The sequence below is a fragment of the Mixophyes fleayi genome, chromosome 4, assembly GCF_038048845.1.
Source record: "Mixophyes fleayi isolate aMixFle1 chromosome 4, aMixFle1.hap1, whole genome shotgun sequence".
Taxonomy (NCBI): domain Eukaryota; kingdom Metazoa; phylum Chordata; class Amphibia; order Anura; family Limnodynastidae; genus Mixophyes; species Mixophyes fleayi.
In genome coordinates this window covers 312,481,703-312,498,318 of record NC_134405.1, presented here as the reverse complement: position 1 = coordinate 312,498,318, position 16,616 = coordinate 312,481,703, and the positions used below count along the sequence as shown (strand labels likewise).

At 40.9% G+C, this 16,616-nt stretch overlaps 1 protein-coding gene across 1 annotated transcript in view; it reads left to right on the top strand.

The window, feature by feature from the left end:
* NDST1 (N-deacetylase and N-sulfotransferase 1) overlaps nt 1-15,954 on the top strand; it is a 49,338-nt gene extending 33,384 nt beyond the window's left edge. The window contains exons 7-15 of the mRNA XM_075210063.1: nt 498-626; nt 2,247-2,429; nt 3,994-4,090; nt 6,910-7,033; nt 7,638-7,812; nt 9,218-9,388; nt 10,560-10,669; nt 11,474-11,576; nt 13,548-15,954. Coding sequence (XP_075066164.1) covers nt 498-626; nt 2,247-2,429; nt 3,994-4,090; nt 6,910-7,033; nt 7,638-7,812; nt 9,218-9,388; nt 10,560-10,669; nt 11,474-11,576; nt 13,548-13,667 — 1,212 coding nt within the window. The 3' untranslated portion in view covers nt 13,668-15,954. The remainder of the gene's footprint in view (nt 1-497; nt 627-2,246; nt 2,430-3,993; nt 4,091-6,909; nt 7,034-7,637; nt 7,813-9,217; nt 9,389-10,559; nt 10,670-11,473; nt 11,577-13,547) is intronic.
* The last annotated feature ends 662 nt before the right edge of the window (nt 15,955-16,616 follow it).

The window sequence follows — 16,616 nt, the reverse complement described above, 5'->3', positions numbered from 1 at the left end:
TCTGTAATAATTTTACCAAAAACTGAAAGTCCCGATGAGCATGCAGATTTATGTGTACACACCTACACCATTTACCTTCAGATCTGTGCTCCTCATCTGTCATAATCATCTGCTGTAAAGATCATAACTGTAAACTCTATAGAGATCTGCCTACACTGCTGGTTGTGAGTGCGTACACACTGCAGGATTTCCCCAACGTCACTTCATCGTTTTTAGTAAGTTTATAAAAATCAGATCAAAGGAAACTATGTCCTTTTGGTACAATAAAACATGATCGTGGGAGCGTACACACTAATTGGGTGAAAAACCTGCAGTGTCTACCCAGCTTTACATTTAAACTGAAGATTAAATTATACACCCTTTTGATTGCAATCCCATATTCAATTGCAACATGCTCTTTCTAGACAACTTAACTGTTGGGTCACTTGTATGTAGACAACTATGACCGCTAGAAATATTGGTTCTTCATCTTTTATAATTTGCTTTCTTGCCCACAGGTCCTACCTCGCCAGACCTGCGGCCTCTTCACTCACACCATATTCTATAATGAATATCCCGGAGGGCCTGTGGAACTGGACAAGATTATTAATGGCGGGGAGCTTTTCCTCACAGTACTCCTAAACCCTGTGAGTTAAAAAGAAAATAATGGTGTCACTGGGATCCGGCCACCAGCTGTGTTGTATATCTTCTGTGTGTATTTATAAACCCTCGTGACATCATTTGTACTGTTCATCCCTGTCCCCCGTACAGTTATTTGTGATCAAGTGCTGCAGCCTGATGCCCATTACTGAGCCTTCTGCTAAACCTCCCATATAAACGGGAATATAGGACACTGCTAAATCCCAGCTGTGGATCTCAGGTGCTTTTATTGAGCTGTTCCAGTCAATCAAATCAATAAACTGCCAGGTTGTTGTACACTATAAAAAAAAAGAAAAAGCAAAAAGCACCGTAATGCTGTGTCCATACTTAATCAGGAAGTCATTGGTTCTGCAGCCTCTTCCTGGTGCAGTAGACATGTAGCTTGTGCTGCCCCGCTTTATATCCGCTAGATAATGAAAACAGGATCTTGATTTCCTGGATTTTGTTTATCGGTCATTAGAGACAAAGGAATGAACTTGCTGGCTCTGTGCAGACCTTGAGAAAACACTGAGGTCATGTTTACTTTGTGTTTAAAGCTTAGGATTCTTTGTGGGGAGATTTTAAAAGTTTATGGGTTGCCCCTTCCAACCCGTTATGACGCTTTTATTAATGACTTTCAAACCCAACAATTCCGTTAAGCATCGCATGTTCTCTTTTCTCTGTCCGCTGCTCTGTACCGGGTCGCAGCTGCACGGGCAGCATTTGTTGTGTTTCCGTGGAACCTCCCTGTAAGTTGCCATATTGGGTAGGATATTATAGTGTTCAACCTCCACTTGTTATACAATTCATATTAAATCATAACGATCACTGGAGTCCTAGTGGAAAAGCCTCCATACTATTGTGAGCTGGGAACTATGCATTATTGTTATTATCGTAGATAATAAAATGCATTGACCAGAGCCTGGTTTATGGGATCACTGGGTACGTAAGACAAATTGAAAATTATCCTCTTTGGTCTACTTTAGTCCACCTTCCGAATTTACTAGTAAGTGCACGTGCTAAATAAAAGTATATTAAAATGTATACCGTGGTCGCGATCTTTGTGATACCATCCTAATTGTAAATGCACTGCTACCATGTTTGTTTGTTTTTTAAAGCTGTGATATAAAAAAAACCTGCTTTTTCCCCAAAATCCCTGAGGCTTTTCAATGGTATTTACATAAGTGACTGTTTAAAAGGATGATCTCCATGAATACCGTATCATTGCTTAGAAATGTTTATGATGCTTTGTCTTAAAGAAGAGAATGTTATAAGTTGCATTGTTTTAATAGTTCCTCAGAGTTATGTCAGTGTTCTATGGGACGTGACTTAGTAACGTAGGATGTTCAGACAGATTGTAAATACCATTGGTTGCTGCTTGTGTTTTGAAAACCTTTTTATAGCAGCGACATCTGCACATCACCCGACCGTTCAGTCTGTCAAGTCTGCCCTTCAATTATAGACTTAATTTTTCTGAAACAATGTCTGTGCACAGATTAGTTTGTTGGTTTTTTGTTTTATTCATCTATTTCACTCTTTACAGCATTACACAAATGTTGTGTTTTTAGTTTGGTACTTCCTTGATTTGCTGTTACACTTTTTTTTTTTTTTTTTTTTTTTTATTTCAGATCAGCATTTTCATGACCCACTTGTCTAACTACGGCAATGATCGTCTGGGACTGTACACTTTTAAGCACTTAGTGCAGTTTCTCAACACCTGGACGAACCTCAAGCTGCAGACTTTGCCTCCTGTACAGCTCGCTCACAAATATTTCCAGATATTCCCAGAGGAGAAGGACCCCTTGTGGCAGGTGAGGGAAAAACATGAATCATAGAACATCATTTATAGCCCCTGTTTCACATTATAAAAAAAAAAAAAAAAAACTTAGTTTCATATCGAGGTGTATTTAACACCATTTTCTTTCTGACATTGTATGGAAATATCCCTTTCTATGCTGTTCAGGTCACACTATCCTTTAGAGGCACATAATTCAGTTCCAATGGTAGCATTAGGGTGGCACAGTGGTTAGCATTGCTGTCTCAGTGTTGGGGCCATGGGTTTTTAGCCCATATATATTGGGTCACATATTCAGTAAGAATAGAACAATCCCAATATACAGTCCATACAATAACCCTTACCCTGCAGTAAAATGCCTCCACTTAATATTTTTAAGGGGTGATGCTATCCAAAGAGGAGTGTGACATTTTGTTGCTAATTCAACATAATGTTAAATCGGCTTAGATAATAAAATTTCTACACTTAAGCTGGGCAGCGTTGTAATAAATCTATGTATGATATTTTGTAAAATAACATAAGTAAACGCTTATCGAAACTCTCCAGATAAATCTTCCAGGGTCCCTGGGCAGTAATGATGTTTTAAGCCTATAACTTAGCTGCTGACATCCACCGTACCACTAGTGGTCATGCCACAGCATGGGGCGTGGGGAGCAAGAAATTCTGGGGAATAGCGATAGGCTAATCGGGCAGGGAGTCCCAAACTGCGGTAGAGGCAAGAAGGGCAGTAATACTCGGCTCATACAAATTGTAAAGCGCTATGGAATATGTTGTCGCTATATAAATATATGATGATGCCATTGTCATTAGCAAGTTTACACATTACGAAATCTTTTGGTACTTGCATTCAAACGAGATGCAACATGGGACAAGTAGCGCTTTGGACCAATTTAGCCTTGAAGGGTACATACCAGTAAACTGCGCTGCAGGGCAGAAATCATCTGTCCGTTTGGCATTCATCCTTGTTTTGGGGGGATTACAACCATATCCAGACAGCCTAAAGTCCACACTACAGAATGTTTAATCGTTGAGTGCGATATCCCTTAAGAGGTGTTCCACAGCGCTACGTGGTGTATCTCGTCCTATTGTGAGCATGATTTGGCACCAAGTATTATTACTTCATCTCGTATTGTTGCTTTTTATTTTGCAATCGCAGTCTTCCGAAAAAGTCCTTGCCTTGGCGGTTACCCCGTTTATTACCAACGTCCCCTTCACAGAGCTTTGGCTGTACTCCAGAGGCATTCTCACTGGAGATACTTTCTCCCAATACATCCCTGCAAGATTTTAGTTGTCCATATTGTGTTTTTTTACTTTTATTTATCCAACTGGCTGCTAAAAATGAGTGGAAATTGAATAGTAGCCAAGGCTACTGCGAACCACAACCCCTAAGGGAAGGTAAGAGGTTACGTACCAGGCTAATCATTCGTCTCTTCCCAGAACAAAGATTAGATCACAACATTTTTCTTATGTTTGCTAGTAAGAGATTCCTTAATAAATGTGGTCATCTCTATACCCTTCTTCCACAGACTCTACAAGTAATTACATTTCAGTGTGTGTTACCATGTATGCTTATGTTGTAGGATCCATGTGAGGATAAGAGGCATAAAGACATTTGGTCGAAGGAGAAAACCTGTGACCGGTTTCCTAAACTACTTATAATCGGACCTCAGAAAACAGGTATCTCAGAGACATGCTGCCAGTAATGACTTATACGTGTGACCTTGTGATATTATGTGTGAGCCCAGAACACCTCCCGGTATAGGATGTTCTCCTTATCTCGTGGGAGACGGGATTATTAGCCAGTGCTCTGCATGGAAGGGGCAGGAAGGATCACTATTTGCTGCAGAGTGTGAAAGAAGGGGAAATGGAGATTAATCCAGGATGTGGTGCAGGCACAGTGGGAGCCGGGATTAGTGCAGGATGTCAGGAGGTGGGTGGAATAACTGTGGGAAATAAAGTTGTCAGATTCTGCATGTGAAGCTGGTACCCCACGTTCTTGTAGCGTCTCACTTGGCACAGCTGCTGGGCAGCGTGTGTACAGAGTGGCAGCTGCAACGGATGTTTGTTATGAGCTAGACCTGAAGGTCCCTTAGGGTGGATACGGCATGAGTGTGCTGACATGGATTGACGAGAGTTTAACGGGAATCTGTCATGAGCATATTATTTATGCGTGTACTCTTAAATGTACAGTGAAGTTGAAAGTATTCTCCGAACCTAGTTTGTTTGTGTTTTGTGCTTGTCCTTTCTTCATCTCCCTCATGAAAACGCAGCTAGGTGTGTCCTGCTTATATAGTCAGCTGTAATATACAGGTAATGACAAGTAGGACCAGTCCATGGATCTATGGCAGGACCCTAACACATCAGTGCTCTCAGAACATACAGCCCCTTTAGTTAGCGCATCTTTTTATTTTTATCTATTTTTTTTTAAACTGTATAAGTCCTGCAAGTAGTTATAAGGTATGTGCAGCCCACCCAATGATGTTTAGTATATTACAGGGGTTGGCAACCTTTTTCTATCGGAGTGCCGGCTAAAATCTAGTCAAGCCCAGGTGTGTGTATGTGTGTGTATATATATATATATATATATATATATATATATATATATATATATATATATATATATATATATATATATATATATATATATATAATGTATATATATAATGTATATATATATATATATTTTACACACATACAGAGCTGCCTAGAGAAATTCATGGCCCGAGTACAGCAACTCCAAGGGTCCTCCCTTATAGCTAAGCATGGTTAAAAAAATGTTGTGCCGCGCAAGTGCTCGTACAATTGGGGGTGTTGCAGTACATCATTGGGGGCATGTCTAGCAGGTGAAAAGCACCAGACCACCCTCTTACAGAAAAATGCATTGCTCACATATGTCCCCTCTGCCCACATGCTTTAATCACACTTGCCCCCCCCCCCTCTGCCCAGCACCTTTAGTGACACATGCCCCTCTCCATCACCTTTCGTCACAAATGCACCCTCGCCAACACACCTTCTTCTTACCTTATTCTCCACTGCACAGCATGGGAAGATATCCAGCTGCCCGCAGAGTACCATGTGACCGCTGCAGTCACATGACCTGGCGTCTGAAGGTACCTGAGCTGAAGGGGATTTAGCCACTATCGATCCCCCTGCACTCAATAAAAAAAAGTACTTTTAAAAAATTTTTTTTTTTCAAAATTAGGTCTGCAGAGGGGACTCGGGCCACCAAGCAGGCCCAGGCAATTTGTAGCCGCCCCTTCCCCTCTCGGCGGCTATATATATTATATATACACATATATATATATATATATATATTTCTCATTTTATGAGACTAATATATTAACAGTAAGGGACCAGCAAAAAAAATGTTATGCCGCACAGTAGTGCCCCAGTTCACATCATACCTCATAATTGTGCCCCCAGTTCATCTTATGCCACATAGTTGTGCCCCCAATTCATACTTTGCCACAGTTGCCCCCAGAAACACATAGTATGCCACAGTTGCCCCCAGAAACACATAGTATGCCACAGTTGCCTCCAGAAACACATAGTATGCCACAGTTGCCTCCAGAAACACATAGTATGCCACAGTAATGCCCCCAATGACTCTTATGGCCTCAGAATTGCATAAAAAAAATGTTTAGGGCACTAATAAATGAATAAAAAATTATATAATTTTATACTTGCCTCTTCCAGGAGGAACTGCGCAGCCGTTCAGCTTTTCCCCGGCTCATTTTTAATCAATGACAGCCGGACAAGTTCTGAACTGTTGCGCTTGCACAGCAGTTCAGTGCCGGGGAAGGAAAGACAGCCGGAGAGCAGTTCAGCTCTTCTCCGGCTGTCATTTAGAACAGTCGGACGGCCGGCGTGCCAGGACTCAGGGGGCTGCGTGCCACCCCCGGGCCGACCCCTGGTATATTATGTGTAATAAGTACAATTTAATGGTGCACCATACATTGTGCATCAACACTGTCACGTCACATGTTTGCTCTCTTAGACGTTGATACATTGTTACACTTTTTATTACAACAGTTTGCGATTTGTTTGTTTTTTTATGTTAACCTAGTAAAGAGTTTTTTAGGGTTCTGGATCAGCTTAATTCTGGCTACATTTTATTTAAACCTAAAATACTGGCTTTTATAAAAGATCTACTAATAACCTTTATTACTTAGAAGCTTCTCAGAACTGAAACTATGTTAAGGGGAGGTTGTTTTTTTTCCTATGCATAGCAGACATCCTGTCAGTAACCCAGTTGAAGGACACAACAGTCAGTCTCTTTTGCAGCAAGTGAGTGACAGTAGGGCGTGTGCCCAACAACACAGCCAGTAGTATTTCAATATGAAACCTCCCAAGTCTGATCAACGTGTGGGAAATTTTACATATGTTTGAATATTCTTAGTAGATATTTTATGTAAGGTATCGTTCATTTTGGGTGTAAATGATCTTTAATGTTCCCAGAATGCTGCAGAGTCGTAACGTTTGTCCCGTTTCCCCAGGAACCACTGCGTTATATCTCTTCCTAGGGATGCACCCGGACTTGAGCAGTAATTACCCTAGCTCTGAGACCTTTGAAGAGATCCAGTTCTTTAATGGCCAGAATTACCACAGAGGGATTGACTGGTATGTTGTGTCTCAATGCCTATCAGTAGATGTTGCTTATAGGCACAACCCTATTATCATGTAATACATACATTGTGTGTTTACGGAGGGAGGGGACTACAGGGGCATGGAATCCACCCACGCCTCAAAATGTACCGTAAGGATGGTAAAGTGTAAAAAAATAACACCCTGCATTATAGCACATTACCACCAGGAGGCGCTATAGAAATCCTGTATCATACTAACGCTATATACAGTATTTTTGTGTATATTATATGCATGAGCATATATCAAAAATTGTATGGAGCATTTGACAAAAGTAGTGCAATGGTGGCCATAAAAATTCCTTGATTTATCACTGATCGTTTTTATCTTCTACATGATTTGGAAATTCCACCTAGAAATCATTACCTTGCCCCTGCAGAAGCATTATGCTGCTGTTCAAAGACCGCTCTGGAAGTAATTGCAGGGAATTCTTTTTGTGCTGCAACAGTTCACGTTCGTCCTGATTATACAGTCAGACCTTCAGAGGGAAAGAATAATACAGTTCTGTTCAATGATGAGCTTATTGGTGCACAATGCATGGCTTGTATCTGAATATATCCTTTTCTGCCACGCTGTCTAGGTACATGGAGTACTTCCCCATTCCCTCCAACACCACTTCAGACTTGTACTTCGAGAAGAGCGCCAATTACTTTGATTCAGAAGTAGTTCCCCAGCGAGTGGCAGCACTTCTGCCCAAAGCCAAACTCATTACAATTCTCATTAATCCCGCAGACCGTGCTTACTCCTGGTACCAGGTAATTCTCATTTATGTGCACGTCTTCTGTTTGGGTGGGTGGTCAAACCATCGTGTAACATGAACAAATCTGCATGTTCCTTTTCCTTATGGAAGTTGAGATGTTTCATGTTGTGTGTACACTTACATAGCTGTGTCCTCTTTTGTAAACCAATTTGGACTCTGAGAGGCTCTTTAACCCTAAGTTTAATGTTGTATTTGACTAATGTAAACATAAATGTGTAAAAGTATTCTTAGTATAGTTTTGTGAAAGCTGCTAATATAATTGTCAACTTGCATTTTTAGGCTTAGGAGTCCGAGTAATATATTTTATGTTTATCTTCCCGTTAATCCTCAGATTTCTCAATAGATTTCACTAAGTGTACACTATTTTTATACAGTCTGCAAACAATAGCTGAATATGTTTAGAGTAGTGTCAGACAGGCGCTTCCTGTGCCCAGCGTATAACTGCTTCGGACCTGGTGTCTGTCCTCTACGTCTGGCTGAGCTTTACAAGGAATATAAACACTGGAATCGTTTTACCCTATCGCATGTATGTGCTATGGATACTGAAGACTCCATAAACTGTATCTGTGGTAGTGTGACAGGAACGTTTACACTGCCTGCAATGGCCAGGTAGAAGTATAGGATAGACACTGGATTCCTGGAGCAGATACACACTGGGGGATAAATGTATCAAGCTGAGAGTTTTCCAGCGAGTTTGGTTGCTATAGGCAACATCTTTTGTTTCCAGTCAGATGCTAGCTTTCATTTTTGTAGAATGTTCTAAATAAATGACAGCTAGAATCTAATTGGTTTTTCAAACCTGCCGAAAAACTCTCCGCTTGATACATTTACCCCTGGGTGTAGAAAGCGCCTGTCTGGCACCTCCGTTGTTGTGGGACTCATGTCTGGCTTAGTACTCCTAACCCCATGGTGCCATAATGCGCTTAGAGGGAAAAGAGCGTCTACAGACTCTCCAACACAGCTAGGAGAGGAACGTTTATTTCCTGACCTCTGAAGCTATAAGGCCCCTCAGGAGGCCAGGGTCTTCAGACCTTCGTTCACAGCAAGTTGGTGGTGGGCCACCTCTTCCAAGGTTGACCAAAGCTTTCCCTGGGGACTGCATTCTTCACCTTCTATACCCCCCATAAAGAAAGCCTCTGATAACGTGGATATGAGGGTCCATAAGAGTTCACCCCCAACATGGGAATGCAGCTTCTAAATTTACAGAGCTAGCGACATTAACAAGGTACTTGAGACCTTCACCATTTGTTTCTATTCTGCACCATATTTCAGGGAACTTTTTCAGTTACTGGAAAACCTCCTACCTGCTGAGAAGAACTGTTGACTTATTCAGATGTTGAACAACATGTATTTACCATCTGTAATATGACCTCATTTTTTTGTTTCCATCTTGTTTTTAGCACCAGAGGGCCCATGACGACCCTGTGGCTCTGAAATACACTTTCCAAGAAGTCATAAGAGCTGGGCCTGAAACCTCGCTGAAGCTAAGAGCTCTACAGAACAGGTGCCTTGTCCCAGGATGGTATTCCACTCATATAGAACGCTGGCTAAACCACTTTCACGCTAACCAGGTGAGTGCACACTCAAACAGTACAACTAAAGTGTTTTAGGAAAGCAGATTTTATTTATTTTCAGAGAATGGATTCATACACAATAAATCCCTGTATGTTATAAACATGATGTTTGATTGTGGAGCTAGGTAGAGGCACAAGTGGCAGAAAAAATGGAATATAAAGATGGACAGTCCTAAAGTGAAGGCAACATGTCAATGTCAATCCCTCCTGTTTCATAGACTATCCCCCAGTACGTTCTAAATACTGTAGGAGCTGCCCTTGTTAGTCTCTGTCTTTTCTTGGTGTTTGTTGATTTCAAGCCTGAGGAGGGTCTTGCAGGACCACCGAAGAGCTAGGAACAAGGAGCCGAGTGTGGTGACTACGGCACCTATCCAGTCGCTATACACAGTATTTGTTACATACACCATCTCTAGCTCTCGTACAGTGCTGTGGTCTGCAGTCCACCTACAGTGGACAAGCCCTTTAACCACAAGGGAGACCAATGACTGGCAACAGGTGGGCCTCCGACTGAACTTGATCTTATTATTTGCCCGGAGCAGCCAACTTCCCCGTCACATGACCTTGACACAATGCAGGGAGGTCACACAGCGCCAGGGGCGCAGCTGATTCCAAAGGAGGAGGGACCTACAGTCTGCACCACATGGTCTTCTTTCTTGGGACCGAGTTGCCTGTTTCCTGTTTACTCCACTACAGCATGATAAGGAGCTTCCAGGCAGGCTCTGCTGTGCCCTAGTGTCCCGTAATCGGTCGCTCGATGGAAACCTCTGTGGAATCATTTTGACTTTTTCTTCTAGTTTTCAAAGGCTGGTGGAAAGTCCGGTCACCCAGAAGTCCCAGTGAATTTGTTTACAATAGCTGAAACTCTTGTTTACCTTGCATTAAAATGCCAACTGATATGTTATTACAGATAGGTTTGATTAATATGTATAGGCTTAAGTTATCGCGGATTTTATGGATAATGTGCAGCCCTCAAAGATTTTCAGGCTGCCCATCACTGACTAACTAAAATCCTGGTCCACATCCTTTTAAGCTGAATACAGTAACTTATAGGATGAAAAGAAATGGATACTGACATTGCATATGGTGTCTATATTCTATTGGTACAGGTTACATGTAGTAGACTGGTCTCTAGAAGAGATTCTCACTTGGTGCTTTTATGTTATTCCAGATACTGGTTTTAGATGGCAAGTTGCTGCGCACTGAGCCCGCCAATGTAATGGAAGCTGTGCAGAAGTTCTTAGGAGTTGGGAATGTAATGGACTTCCATAAGGCTCTAGCGTGAGTATCCAATCTGTCGGCTCTTACAAAGAAAGAATAAAAAAAAAATAAACACAAACAAAAAAGCCTATATTGCAAATTATATGTTTTTGGGGACCAGGGTAGACTGTTATTTGCATTGTGTGTGTGTGTGTGTGTGTGTGGTTCCTATTTGAAGTCTGGCCAAATGCGAGTCTGCATGACTTGGATTGAGGAACCAGTGAGCATACGCTGGGCATGTATATGGTGCCTGTATCCTCCTTAAATATACTTAACTTGAAATAGATGCTGGAGCCTATTTAGCTTCATATCTGTTTATAATGCTCTCCATTGTCGCTGAGATTCTGCCCTTTGGTGAGACCAAGTGACTTATCTAACCGTTTTAGCAAACATATGGCTCGTGCCACTTGAGCTTTCAGACAAGGAATCAAAACCACATTACAGAAATAATTTTGTTTTTAATTAAACAAATCCTTATTTTGATTCTAAAGCACCAGAACAGTTGTATACACCGATTGCAGGTTTGTGAGAAATTCATGTCAAATGTTCAAAATGTGTTTTATTTAATTATTTTGTCCACTCCTCATTATCTAGTATCTGTCGCCTACACGTAAGCGCTGGGAAGGCATCTGGGCACCTAAATTGCCTAGATGAGATCATTTAAGGCTCTTGTTGCTTGTCTTAATGGCGTATTATGCTGGCACGAGCATTTCTTTAGTTCACACTGTTAATTACTCTGTAAAATAGATTTTAAAAGATGTATGATTAGTGCAATTAGTCCATAACACCAGCAAAGGCCAATTTGTGTTTAATTTCTTTCTCCAGGTTTGATGCCAAGAAGGGCTTTTGGTGCCAACTTCAGGATGGTGGGAAAACCAAATGCCTAGGCAAGAGCAAGGGGAGGAAGTACCCAGATATGGATTCAGATGTAAGTCATTTTTATACACTATTATATTGTACATTTGCTATGTTTGTATGTGACAATTATTATTCTAAAGGCTAATAATATAAGCATTAATGACTAAACAGTTGAAAAAAGTGTGTGGGAGGGTCCCGCAACTCTTCCCCCCCCCCCCCCCTCCATTTTTACAGTTGCTCCTGATTGAAAACATATTATAGCATACATACGAGACTGACATAACTAGACTCAGGACTTAGACTAGCCCTGTAGCTGGAGGAAGAGATACGGCAGAAATCCAGGTGACTTTAAGATGCCCAAAGTTTGAATCTGAGGTGGCTGCGTGTACTTGAGTTTCTTGAGTTTGACACGCCCCTACTGTACAGTGACTAACGCCACCTCTCCACACCCCGTTCCCTCCCAGAATTCATAGGCTGCAGTAAGTGTCCTTTGCGTACGAAGATGAATTGAACGTTGTTGCGTTTAGCTGCATATGGCCTGGTTCTGAACGTGCGCAGAATAACTTTGCGTATGATGCGCACAAAATCGATATTTACGTTCCTTGATGAATCGGGCCCATTGCGTGATGTCCTCTTTAAGTTCCCATGTCTGTGATCTGTCCCATCCCCTTGTCGATAGGACAGATCACAGATCGCATGATGTATGGATTTATTAAAGTATACGTTTTTGTTATATTATTATTGTATTTTGCTTAGATCAGTAATATACGCTTAAGATTTCATTGAAAGCTCAATACCTTCTCTTTCTCATTAATATGTTCAGGACACAATATATTGTAACAAGTAAAAACAATGAATGTGCACTGCAAAACACTTTCAAATAGAGGGTTTCTTCTATATAGAAACTTACAATAACAATGATATACACAACTATAGACTTGCAGTGGACATGGTGGAGACTCCCAAATTCTCTAATAAAGAAATCCATGAACGAAAAGAGGAGAGAGCCTTGGCCATTGTGTATATCCACAGAACAGAAGTGAATATTGGTGAAGAATAAGAACAGAAATATCCACTAGGTGGCCCTACAGAGCAGCAGAGATATATTGACGAAGACCTAAGTCTAATACACACATTTGAAAATGTAGCCGTGCTAAATAGATAATTTATTTATATAGCGCCGCCAATTTCCGTAGTGCTTTACAATTGGGGGCAAGCACAGTAATAAACAATGCTGGGCAATACAGGCATACAGAGGTAAGAAGGCCCTGCACCCAAGCTTACAATCTATTGGGCAATGGGAGTTTGATACATGAGGTTAAGTGCTACATATTGGTCCAGCCATATTGCAAAGGTAAAAAGTGCTTAGTGGGAGATTTTACAGTTCCTGATTTTACAATTGCTCAATAATTCATGTTTTAGAAATGCAGAAACTGCAAAATACAGTATATAAAATTTGATTTGCCCAGATTAAGATAAAATGTTTTTGTTTTTTTTTCCTTCCACTGTTCATATGAACTTTTCATTGAAATCAGTTGTGTAGATATTTTACATACTGGAATAAAACTTTGCTCAGGTGCTTTTTGCCATATTTTGGTTTTGCCTTTAATCTAGTTGGGGTTTTGAATATTGTTGTTGTCGTGATACCAATCATTAAGTGAAATATTCTATTATAGGTCTGATTTCAAGCGATGTTTGACAGACTTTATTTGATTTGATTTATGAATAAATGCATAAGGCCAATTTCAACTGTTCCCAGGCTGCATTCTTATAAAACTTGGTTCAGACCTAGAGAAATGTCGCCGTGTGTGTGTGTGTGTGTGTGTGTGTGTGTGTGTGTGTGTGTGTGTTAGACAGAGAATGGAGTAAATTAGCACCTTGGCAAAGCAATGTTGCATTGTAGGGGGAGGTAAATTTAAAATGTGATGGCAGATTTACAGTTGGGGTAGGAAATGTCCTAGATCAACTTTAAGTTTGTCTAAAAATACTGGCAAGGGTTCACTTTAATACCTCTACCTTTTACTACTTTTTATCATTGCAGTCCCGATCTTTCTTGACGGACTATTATAGGGACCATAACATCGAGCTCTCCAAACTGCTCTACAAGATGGGCCAAACACTGCCCACCTGGCTAAGAGAGGAGCTGCAGAATACGAGGTAGCTGTTGGCCGCTGCTTTTGGGAAGAGGACAAGGTCTTAAGAATTTTCCAGTTTTAGCCAAGTGGAGATGACATCATGGAGCTACGGCGTTCCCACTCGGCAAGTGATGTTCAGTCACTGATGGAAAAGCTACCCTTGAGATGTACATCTAAGGTCCCTTCACTCCTGAAGGCATCGCACAGTCATTAGTTGCATCCTGAATGGCCTGTTTTAGAGGCCCCATTTATCTTATGTAGGATCCTCTTCTCTACAGGGTCTTACACACATGTCTGACTGTTGTTCTTGGACTAAACCACTTATAAAGTATTATGAAATAAGCCCCAATGATTTGAAATGAAATGGGCAATATGTGAATTTTGGATAGGTGTGAAAAGGGTCCACCACCACACATTAATTGAACAAATGAAACTGCCTGAAAATGTGAGCTGGTGGGATGAAAGACACCTTGTTCTGCAATAGATGGAAGTGCCACAAAACGAAGAAATACCATGTATTTCAAGAATATTTCCTGGTCTTCCCAAGAAGAGACTGCAGCCGTTTCCAAGATGGTTCTTGGAATCCTGAGGTTAGATTCTGAGGTTAAATCCACCACATTTGATTGGTTAGATACAGTCCTCAGAATCTTTGTATTTAGTGTACAGTTTGGTGCTACCAGTGTATTGAGTTATTTACTGATTAACATGCCTTCTATGGAAACATTATTGATGCAGGTACGGAGGCTTTTTAAAAAAGCTTTCAGGGCCTGTGCACGGTTGAAGGAGATTATCCAGCAGCATTTGCCCTTTTAGCGTTGCTGTTGGGGGGTGGGGGGGGGGGGGGAGTAATCGAAGAGCCAGGATATCAATTTTCTGACTACCATTATGGAAATCTGACTAGAGTACACTGTAGCAATAAAAAATCAGGGATTCTGTGACGAAAAAAGTCACTTTTACATTAAAGTTTGCAAGCCTTTAAGGCGAGAATGATGACCTCGTGACAGTAGATGGTAAGAATCCCAGCATTCTCTGCTGAAGTCTGGATGTTTGCCTAAACCTGCTCTATACCCCCTGTGAACCTTTTTACTATTGAGTCTATCACAGTGATGGCTAACCTGTGACATGCCAGGTGTTGTGAAACTACAAGTCCCAGCATGCTCTGCCACCTATCAGCTAGTTATCTACTGGCAAAGCATGCTGGGGCTTGTAGTTTCACAACACCTGGAGTGTCACAGGTTAGCCATCACTGGTCTATCACATGCTGCTCCTTGTGCCCCACAAATACTAACGACCAACACTAATGATTGAAAAGGTGCAGTTCCATTTCGCTGTACGTGCCGAGGTTGTTGCCTATATGCTCGGTCACGTATACTATGTTCATCTCTGTTTTTGTCCTGGATCATTTAATAAAGAATATCACAGAATGGATCATGTTGCTTTGAAAATATAGTAGCCATTAGCTTAACATAAATTGATGGCAACTTTATAACGCCTGCCATTTTTTTTTTTTCATTTTAACTTTGTTATATCGGCATTATAAGGTTAAGTGAATCTTGTAAAATCAGCTTGTTTTACCATTTAAGTGGAACTGCACCTTTTTAAAAAAAAAAAAATGTAAACCCCTAAATTGATACTCAACCACTTAGGGTGGGGGCAATTCATTCATTAATGGAATCCCCGCCCCTGGCATCCTCTTGATGTATGACATTTGTTTTGGTTTGACTTTCCACCTGTAGTCCGTATCGGTTGGCCGCTTCAAGAGGTAGACGGCAGTGGGAGAGCTAAATCCTTGCTGTCATCTCCTGCTTTGTTGTTGTTGAACTAAATGAGTCTAGATTTCTGTAGAGATGCCAATATATACAAGTTTTTTTTGGTTTTGTTTAAATAGCCAATTTGCCCATTGTGGCTTATTGGGGGCATATTGCAGTGTGTATAGTCCCAAGAAAGCCACAGATATAGATCAAAATCTATTAGGACAGAATCAGATGTTGGTTGGGTTGAACAATGACTACATCTGATTGTAAAAACAATTGCTAAGGCAAGTGTGCTAATTGATGTCTTATCTGATCCGTATGTTCTGCCCGATCTGTCAGACTTACACATGTATGTACAGGTATGGCTTAATCTGGCAGGAATCCTTGTGTATGTGTACCTCAGGAATCCTCCTTACGAAATGGTTTTGCTTAATCTAGTTACACAAGAGATAAAGATCTGGGGCCTGATTCATTAAGGATCTTAACTTGAGAAACTTATTATTTCAGTCTCCTGGACAAAACCATGTTACAATGCAAGGGGTGCAAATTCGTATTCTGTTTTGCACATAAGTTAAATACTGACTGTTTTTTCATGTAGCACACAAATACTTATTAGCTATTTGTACACTGAAATTAAAAGTTGATATTTGTGTGCTCCATGAAAAAACAGTCAGTATTTAACTTCTGTGCAAAACAGAATACGAATTTGCACCCCTTGCATTGTAACATGGTTTTGTCCAGGAGACTGAAATAAGAAGTTTCTCAAGTTAAGATCCTTAATGAATCAGGCCCCTGAATCTTATCTGATAGGCCAGCTCACATGTGAGCTTGACAATGACCTGTGTGCCTATTGATGAAGCACGGACATGACTCAAGACACCTTGTTTCCAAACTATGGTTTCTGCAGCTGTAAGCATTTGGTAATGCTTATGGGAAAGAGTTCAGGAATGCTCAAATTGGTGCATTATGGCAAAGGTTGGTAAATGTTATAGCAAATCACAATCATTTTCGGGTTTAATTGTACAAAAGGATATTCTTCCCCTTCTACTTGGTTAGACCTAAGCAATAATACCTATATTAATGGACAGTCATTTTAGAGGAACTCATTAGAGGGGCTGTAGGAGTGACACAGGTATTGACTTTTGGAAAACTACCACTTGCATGAACACCATTTTCTAATGTCAACAGATGATATAATCATGACCTATTACATGTTTGCTT